Source organism: Misgurnus anguillicaudatus, chromosome 20, assembly GCF_027580225.2.
Source record: "Misgurnus anguillicaudatus chromosome 20, ASM2758022v2, whole genome shotgun sequence".
Taxonomy (NCBI): domain Eukaryota; kingdom Metazoa; phylum Chordata; class Actinopteri; order Cypriniformes; family Cobitidae; genus Misgurnus; species Misgurnus anguillicaudatus.
Window position 1 is genome coordinate 37,852,310 of NC_073356.2, and position 10,091 is coordinate 37,862,400.

Sequence of the window (10,091 nt, forward strand, 5' to 3'; positions counted from 1 at the left end):
ATGATAACACCGGCAAGGTGAAGCCTGGCAGGTTTTAATGACTACAAAACACGGAATTGGGCGTTTTGTTTAGATCGCAAGGGCCCAAAACTTGTCGTTTTTGTTCATATGTTAATTTTTCTTCTGTTGAGAGGTGATTTAAATGTCCGTGTCTTGAAACAGACGGAAAATTGACCGGCTTGTGCGATTTTATGCGGCGCATCAAGAACTGACGGGCGGATGACGTCGAGGTACCGCGAGAGCGAGGCGAAATAAGACTTCTACGTAAGGCTTTTCGAATCGCTCTCGCGATACTTTGGCGTCATTCGCTTGTCATTTCTTGCGGAGCCGCATGAAGTCGAACATGCCTATTGGCTTTCTTGCCCTCCAGCCCCCTGGTGGGTCACGTGACTGAAAACTTAGGCTAGCATGTGTTGTTTAAACCAGCAGAGGGTAGCATTTACAATGCATTTTTAATTTTTATTTTTTTACACTGCATTTATATTTTAGGCATTCAGTAGATATTAATCTGACTCAGAGATTGACTGTCTCACTCACATTAAGATTATGGAGGTGAAAAGATCTACCATAAAGTGCCACAACGCCTTATCAGAATGTTCTAATCTAATTTAATCTGCTCATGAGACAGATGTTCATGTTCCACATTTTGAGCTACTCAGATTATAGTTTCATTTTAAGACACTATATAGTCTGTACATAAAAGGGTAACGTTACAGAAAAAATAGCAAACAAAGAAACTGTAAAGTTGTAATGTGACTTTCATATAATAGAACGGTCAATGTTAACCAGTTGAAATTTTAATTAAAAAATCCTTCTAAGCGACTGAAGTTAAAACTTGTATTTGACTTCATGCGATTCACAGATAACGTACATACTGTAAGTCTATGACTTGCTAAAACTATGCTTTATACACAGTAAATCACCTAAGATAAAAGCGTCTGCCAAATACATACATGTTAACACATACGGATTGTTCCCCATAAAAGATGACGTCAAAGTACCGCGAGAGCGATTCGATAAAACATAAGATGAAGTCTAACTTCGACCTGGTCTCGCGTTTTTTTGACGTCATCCTCCTGTCGTTTGTGTGGAACAAGCCGTATGTAGTCGAACACACCTATAAACAAAACACCCGGTACCGCCCTCATATACTGACTTCACCGGAAGTAGCAGCCCTGAGCGTTCACGGGCGGCGTGACGTTACGCAGCACCGAACGAGGAACGCGAGAGGATGGAGGCCGCGGAGCAGCAGCGGAGCTCGAGTGACGGCGCGCCCGCCAGAGGAGCGGGGGTTCCGGGCAGCGGCGGTGGAGCGGAGCCCGGCGGAGGCGCTGAGGGCGAGCGGGACAAAGATCGCGCAACATTCGAGTGTAACATTTGCCTGGACACGGCCCGTGACGCGGTTATCAGCATGTGTGGACATCTCTTCTGGTATCTATCAATAACCGATCACATATCAATACACATGCCAGTGTAGATCAGGGATTGATTGACAGTTTGACGTACAGAGCCCTAACGCATATTTACCATGGTAACCACATTTTGCCCTAAAAATTAGCAATAGTGTTGGTACTGGAACTGTCAAACTGTAAACGCAAACACATGACAGACAGAGACATAGAAAGAGATTGACATGTTGAACAGGGATGATGATGATGATATATGTGTTAGCATGACGATGTTTGACGTAATGCTAATTTATACATAAATATTACTGCTGTTTATATAATAAAACTCTGTTAACTTTATATAACACTTTGCTCACATCAAAAGTGCATTTTCAAATTTACACAGTGTGTTCATTGCTATTAAAGTATAAGAATGTGTAAACATACAGTGATGTATGTTATTATATCAAAGTGCAATGTTATTGCTGATCTCATAACTGCACTCTGAACCTGCACGTGGATTTATTGTGTCTGAATTCAACAGCATACACTGAGACCCCATCCCATAGTCATTCAATTTAGCAGGAAAGTGTTGTTACCATGGTAAAAGTGTGTAATATGTGTGTTACATTGTGTGTCTGTAAATGTCAAGATGTTATATTGTGTTGATGAGCAAACATTTTCAGCTGAGGATCAAACATGTGATGCATGTAATGAGATGATACGAAACACTCTGCAGTCCTTTGATAATTCCATTAAAGCTGTTTGGAGATTTGTGAGATGTTTTGTCAGAGATTCTGATGGAGCGGTACAGAGAACCAGCTGAAGTGTGATGTGTGTTTATTGTCAGTAATGATCAGGTTAATGACAGATTAAACTCTACAGCAGGATTCAGGCCATCCGAGCTTCGGTGTAGTGAAGGATTAAAAATAGATACACAATACAAACCTCACTCCTCACTCAGTTTATTATCAAATCAGAGAGACCGAGTCTGATGTGTTTGCTTTGTGGGGTTGCAAAATTCTAGATTAATGATGATGTCACTCTTTAATGATATCTCTCTCTCTCTCTCTCTCTCTCTCTCTCTCTCTCTCTCTCTCATGCAGTTGGCCGTGTCTTCATCAGGTGAGTATCCAGCACTAACATGCCTCTATATTTTATATTCAGGGTTCCCACGGGTTCTTGAAATCCTTGAAAGTTGTCAATCTGGGGGGAAAATTCAAGGCCCTGGAAAGTTTTTGAAAATATACATACATAGATACAGGTCATTGAAAGTGCTTGAATGTATTTTATGGAAGAAGTTTTTTGGGGAAAAATCCATATTATTCCCTGTGTAGTGTAGGATAATATCATAAAAAGCACACATGCTAAACTGTTCACTTTAAATGCTTATATCTTCTGTATGTGAATTAGGGATGCACCGATTTGGAAATTTTTGCCGATACCGATAACTCTTTATATTTGGGGGCCGATAACTGATATATGTAGGTCGATAAATATTCATATTATTTTCACAATGAAAAACTCCCAGACCGCGGACATCTTGTCTTTGCGCTAGACTAGCATACTTTTCTTAAGCCCGCAACACGTGTCATCTTCGTGCTGTGTCACAGAAAGCACCAATCAAAACTCCACATGGCCAGCAATGAGCAAGTGAAGTGGTTCAACAAACCAAAATAATCCATCATTTATCGGCTTTCATTTATCGGCCTAATTTTGCTATCAGACCGATAACCGATAATATTAAAAATAAGCAGTTATCGTCTTTGGCAATATTTCAGATAGCGATATACTTCCTGGCTGCCGCGTCACCCTGTCTTTGTCGTTAAGCTTCACTATTGGTTGAATTTGATATACACATTCAGACGCACTTACCCCTGGAGGCGTCCCCAAAGTGTCACCACAGTGACGCAGCACGAGTTCCCTTAAAAGGGAACTGTAACAATGTATCTTAAAAGATAACACAATGCAACCTTGCTCTCACTTAAAACGTGTCACCACATTTAGTCCTTGAATTTGAGGGTATTGGACCTGGAAAGTCCTTGAAAGGTCCTTGAATTTGAAGTTATCTAAGGTGTGGGAACCTTGCAGCACACGTGATGTGCATTTACACCCGTGTCTTTATTTGCATTGTCAATGAGATCAGTGATGTATTTGTTTATTAGTGGTTGGAGACGAGACCCAGTCGACAGCAGTGTCCCGTATGTAAAGCAGGAATCAGTCGGGATAAAGTGATTCCTCTGTACGGCCGCGGCAGCACCAGTCAAGAAGACCCCAGGTACTGAATGTCATCGAGACGTGCTGGTTAATAAATGAACACAACTGGTAAATGATTGTGTGTGTGTGTTTATTGTGGCTTCAGGCTTCATGATTTGTAGTCGCTTGTGTATTTGAATGACTTTTGTGTGTGTGTGTGTGTTACAGATTGAAAACACCTCCTCGGCCTCAGGGTCAGAGAACAGAAGCAGAGAGTCGAGGGGTAAGCGACTTTAAACATCATCATCATCATTTTGATGAAGAATGTTGAGCTGCTACATGTCATAATCTCTCTGTGTGTGTGTATCTTTGTGTGTAGTTGTTTCAGGGTTTTGGCGACACGGGGTTTCACATGTCTTTTGGAATCGGTGCTTTTCCATTCGGCTTCTTCACCACAGTCTTTAATACCAATGACCATTTTCACAGAGCAGGTCAGTCGTAATCTTCCTGTAATGTCTGGTTGTTATTGAAGACGTTTATGTCTTCTGTCAAATTCTGCACATTTGTATGAAATTATGTCACAAGGACTTGAATTTGAATATGCAGATTTAAACTTCAAATTACAATTCAGTCTTTAATACTTAGATTCAGGTCGTACAGTTATTTAATAATTTTTTTCTACAACTACCTCAGTGATTGTCACTATTACACATTTTGGCACAAAATACTGAAAGACTTTGACTGTTGCCATCATAAGCTTGATTTATAAGCATTGTTCATTTTTCTTTATGTATTTTTTGTTAGTTTGCTGTTGTAAATGTTCCAATTGTGCCATTTTCAAAAAGTTTAATTAAATGTTCATGTTATATATTTTGTACTTGTAAGTTAAAGGAAAAGTTCTGCCAAAAATGATAATAAACCCATGATTTACTCACCCCGAAGCCTTCCGAAATGCATATGTCAAGGGCCCTATAAATTCCGTTCAGTAGGGCTGCTCGATTATGGGAAAAATGGGATAACACACTTACTTAAACATGATTACAGAGGAGTTTAAGATGGCGGCGTTATCGGAAGTTATTTTCATTTATAGTTTTAAATATGGATATTTCTACAACAAAAACGCGTGGATTATCCTCAGAAGGCCTTTGCTTATCATCCGGGAGCAGTTTGGATTTCTTTTGTGAAGGATGGATGCACATTTTTTGGACTTAAAGGACGTGGACCCCATAACTTCACATTTGATTAAATGAAAGATCTAAAACATTTTCTAAAATAACTGAAAATGTGTTAGTCTGAAAAATGATGGACATATGCATCTCGGATAGAGCCCAACCAATAAAGGATTTTGAAGGCCGATACCGATACAAATGTTTGTTGGTTTTAAAATCCGATATATCGGGCAATATGTTTCGTTTTTTTTTTTCAGAAACGCGCAACAAAACATTAACAGATTTCCCTAACATTAGTTATTTGTAGTTATTTATGAGTTTTAATGCCGATACCGATAGTTTGTAAAATGCCTAATATCGGCCGATAATATTGGCCTGCCGATATATCGGTCGGGCTCTAATCTCGGACAGCTTGGGGGTGATTAAATCATGGGTTTAATATCATTTTTGGACAAACTATCCCTTTAAAATGTAACTGCTTAACTAGGCACGTAAAAGAAAAATAACGATAAATGAATCGAATCGTAATTGCATCGAAAAATGTATCGGCAAATATTGCAGTGCTGACCGAGAAAATCGATATAAAAAATGTGCATGCAATATGAATTTTAAGTTATTGTAATTTGTGTTCAAATCTGCAAATGGAATTTTAAATCAATATATCTGAATTTAAAGGAACAGTATGAGGATTGTGGCCAAAAGTGGTATTGCAATCACAAAACTTGTGGCTAAACCTGGTACTGCAATCCCACAACTGGTGGCCAATACACAAAATGACAACATAAACATCAGTTGAGGGCTGCAACTCCACTTTTTAAATGACAATATCCTGGCCGGACCACTGTTGTCAGTGATATAAGTATTTGAAATGAAAATGATTTCCTAATGACATATCAGGGCCATTTTATGATTAATTGACATACATTTCTTGCATACTGTTCCTTCAAGTTCCAGTAGCTTAACTCTGCTTGCTCAGTGCCAGTGACTAGCAACGCAGATCTTTTTCATTTCAATGGAAGCTTCATGATTTCCAGCAAATGGGGTGACAGGAAGTGGGCGTGTCCAGCTACTCAACAAAGCTGAAAAAAGTTAAAGCTCCCATAACAGACGCTGTTTCTGCTCATCTCATGTTAATTTTAAGTACCTATAGAGTAATATAACTTCCTTCATATCTCCAAAGAGAGTTCAGTTTTATCAGATTTATAAAAGACCAATCAGGTCTAGCAAATGTTTCTGGAAAAACATGAGATTCCCAACACATAACACATTATCCCACTATCTCTCTGGATAACTTATGATTCACTACACGTTCATGTCATTTACATTATATGCACTTATGCGGTGGTTGCCAATAAAACAGACATTTGATGCAGTTTTACTTACCACCTGCGACTCATGACCCGGTTGGGACTTGTTTAGCATGAGGATTACAACTCTTTAACTGTGTTAGTAAGTCAGAATGCATTAAAATGAATTAACCACCCCCCTTTAAACTTTATGCAAACGATGAACGACTCGTCTGTTACTAGAATTATCAGAATTAGGAACGCCTCCTTGCGACCTCTTTGAAAGAGACGGGCGATGCACAGCCACAAAGTCACTGGTGGTGTGCACGCAACACATGGTTTCTAACAATGACACGGTCATGGGTTTGAATCACATTGCTTTGGATAAAAGTATCTGCCAAATGCATGAATATTAAAAGTCGTTTTTTGCTTTTATTCATCCTGTTAGCTAAAGTTTCATTTCTAAAAATGCAGCATGATGTGCAGTACGTCTGATGTCGATCTAATAAGGTTGTATTAACTGTCTGCGCAGACCCTCACTATGCAGGCGATCACCACGGCAACGGAAATCCCAACAACGGCAACAACTGGCAGGACTCGCTCTTCCTCTTCCTCGCCATCTTCTTCTTCTTCTGGATGTTGAGCGTGTGAAGGGCTGAAGTGATGGACACACACACATACACACACACGCATACAGAGGTGGATGTCGTCTTCATTCCACCCAACTTTCATTGACGCAGAAGTGAAATGTGTTTTCTGCGCAGACAAATTCTTCATCTTCTCTGTCTGTCTGTCTCTCTGCACATGTACATATATACACACACACACATCTGCGGGTTGAATTGTGGCTCAGTGTTGAAGAAAAGAGACAGTATTAATGAACACTATCAGTAGAAACAGTTCATTCACTCTCATGTTGTTTCAAACCCTCATAAGCACATAACTTACTAAATATGTGACTCGTTTTTCAAGTCTTACCAGTCATAAAAACTCAATTCAACTCATTAAATCTCTTTTTAAAAATGAAATCATTGAATGTCATTTTGTGAATAATAATAACTAAAGCTATCGTATGACCCCAGGAGATTTATGTCTTGACTTTAGTGGCTGCTGTTATTTTATGCAAATAAGCATTCATTTCAGAAATGTGTTTTTGGATAAAATAACAGCAGACGGGTTTGAAATAACATGATGATTTTTTTAATAGGAAAACTGTTCTTGTCGTGTCTGTGAGATTCTGATGCCAAAGAAATTCGGTCCTTAGAGAAATACGAAGCGAATGAGAGAAGGATTTTATGTAGGGTAGGTTCATTTAGGAAGAGTTTTGTCTTATCTTCAGGCCATAACACTGTGCCGTCAGGATAAATAAATCTGATGGATGACTTAAATCTCTTATACTGTGAGTCATGTACTCATTTATTTAACATCAATCTCATGATATCGAAACATAACCGGCTTCTTTTCACCACACGGAAAAATCAACAGATGTTTTGCTTAAGGAAAATCAAGCCTGTTTCTTGCATTGTGACATTATTGTCGTCCAAAAGTCTCATGAGTAGTATTTGCATAATTATTAAGTATTTATATACATTATTATGATAATATTTATTTTATTTTACTGACTGCTGATTTAAATGAAAGTAAAATTCATATTTGTCATGAAAGTAATGTTACAATGCAGAAAGAAATCTTCATGCCATGATTAAATATTTTATGATGTTACTGTTTAATATTTCCTGTAAGAATCTAAATGGTTTGGTGGGTTATAGTTCGATGCAAACTAGTCATAAGTAAGCTAAACGTGAAGATGTGGATTAACCCGCTGAAGATGGAAATATATGCGTGTTGTGTCACATCTCACAGACCCACAGCAGATGTTTTCACAACAATTCAATCTGTTTGTTGTGTAAAGCAGTTTCAATGACACACACACTTTTTTAATCTCCTTGACATCAATTCTAAATGTTAAACTATGAATCTGATTTATAGGGTAAATAATAAAAAACAGTTCTACGATGTGGGAGAAACTTTATGCAGCTATTGAGTTAATGTCATTTATTTTAATATCCCAGAGGATTAAACTCAATAGAGAAAGTCAACACTTTTTAATTGTTAACAATGTAATGAATAATGTTATATATATCTATACATCTATCTAATATGTATTTCTCAGAGTGAGACGTGTTGTCTCGTGAGTGTGTGTATATATGGATGTTGTAAATGATGTTTTAAAGCGTCTGATGTTGATTGACAGGTGGTGGGAGGTGATGGTTTGTAGTGATGTGTGTTTATCAATGCAACAAACATCCTGTGAACAAACATTTCCGTTTTCCTCTCTCGCTGCAGATGATTGGCTGGTTTAATCTTGAGCCAATAGATGAGTAGAATTATGACCACGCCCAGATTTATTATGTCAACACAGTTCATGTGGATTAACCTCTGTTGGCTGTGGGTTATAAAGGTTTTGACATCACGGGTATGATGATTTCTTACTGGTTGATTTAGGTTGAATTTGCTCTTCTTTGTCTTTTTTTGTATATCACTGTTTAATCAAAGCATATGTTTGTATAGAAAGTCTTCTTTTGGTAGATAATAATTATTGTGCAAATGGGGATGAAACTAACGTGGCCTGTTTACTGGCACTTGATAAATAAACATTTAATATGGTGTGCGTGTGTGATTTGTCTGGTCATGGTTATAGACACGGCCTTTATTTGTGCCAGCATGTGTTTCTGATTATGTGATATCTTAAATTTAATAGTTAAAGCTCTGAGCCTGAGTAAAAATAAAGTACAGTGTAAGAAAAATATTTTTGCACTTACATTTTAACCTTTTCCCCGCCGTTTATGAGTTATCTCGTCAATATTTGCATAAAAAAGTGTTCCTGATGAGTTTTTATGTTAATCTGTATTGCCACGATTATCCACAGATGGACCATTATAAATTGCGCACTTACCCAATTTATAAAAAAACTGAAGCAAATTTTTTTTACAAATTTTAAACTTTGTAAAAGCTTTTTAAAAAAAATATTTTGAAAGAAAAATACCCATATTTAGAGTTTATAAGCAGAGAAAAAAATATAGATACACTGTAAAAACTTTGCTACCTTACATTTTTTTAAATCAACTCATATTTACAAGTCATGTCAACAGAGATGAGTTGTCACAACTTATAAAATATAGTTGTGAAAAGTCAACTTAATTTTATAAGTTATAACAACTCACCTGTAGTTATAACAACTCATCTCTAGTCAAGATACACTGAAAAAAATGATTCATTGAATTTAATCAATTTTTTTAAGGTAAGTGGTTGCAATCAATTAATTTAAGCTATATTTAAACAAAAAAGATTAGTAACGTACAATAAAATATAAAACTTTTGTTTAAATGTAGCTTAAATAAATTGATTGCAACCACTTACCTTAAAAAAATTGATTCAATTCAATGAATCATTTTTTTCAGTGTAAATAATAGTAAGTTTAAATGACTTGTAAATCGGAGTTGATTCAACAAAAAAATTTAAGGCAGCAACGTATTTTTTACAGTGTAGGATGTTTTTTCCCCCTGTTTTGTTTGTTTGTTTGAAAGCAGAGGGTCTGTTACATTTGATATATTTGCATGTTTATATATTTTTAGAAGCAAAATTTTCTTGAATGCATTTTGTAAAACTTTGTGAAAATTACAAAAAAATGTATTTGTAATTTTTTTTTTAATTTTCACAAAACGTTCAAAAAATGCATTCCAGAAAATGTTGCTTCTAAATTTTTTTCTTCTTTTCAAAAAAAGGCTGACGGCAAATTAGTTAAGTTTAATCAACTTGGATTTAGAAGTAATTTTAACTAGTAACTATAACTATAGTCAACTTGATTTAACAAGTTACATCAACTCTTCACTTGGACTTATAAGTCCTAGTTGATTAAACCTTTTATATATTATACATTTTTTGTGGTAAAAGTAATACACTACACTGAAAAAAATGATTCATTGAATTTAATCAATTTTTTTAAGGTGAGTGGTTGCAATGAATAGATTTGGGCTACATTTAAACAAAAA

At 36.6% G+C, this 10,091-nt stretch overlaps 1 protein-coding gene across 1 annotated transcript; it reads left to right on the forward strand.

The window, feature by feature from the left end:
• The first annotated feature begins 1,174 nt into the window (after positions 1 to 1,174).
• On the forward strand, positions 1,175 to 8,706 carry rnf5 (ring finger protein 5). The gene is made up of 6 exons (XM_073858647.1): positions 1,175 to 1,431; positions 2,495 to 2,513; positions 3,554 to 3,666; positions 3,813 to 3,867; positions 3,964 to 4,075; positions 6,572 to 8,706. Exons 1-6 carry the CDS (start codon positions 1,232 to 1,234, stop codon positions 6,688 to 6,690), a joined length of 618 nt encoding a protein of 205 aa, XP_073714748.1. The 5' UTR covers positions 1,175 to 1,231; the 3' UTR covers positions 6,691 to 8,706.
• Positions 8,707 to 10,091: the final 1,385 nt, after the last annotated feature.

Excerpts from the sequence above, each read along its gene's own strand:
- rnf5 (XM_073858647.1), top strand. The coding sequence starts at position 1,232 with ATGGAGGCCGCGGAGCAGCAGCGGAGCTCGAGTGACGGCGCGCCCGCC. Across the intron at positions 3,868-3,963 it reads CAGAAGCAGAGAGTCGAGGG|TTGTTTCAGGGTTTTGGCGA; the intron begins GTAAGCGACTTT and ends CTTTGTGTGTAG. Across the intron at positions 4,076-6,571 it reads TGACCATTTTCACAGAGCAG|ACCCTCACTATGCAGGCGAT; the intron begins GTCAGTCGTAAT and ends CTGTCTGCGCAG.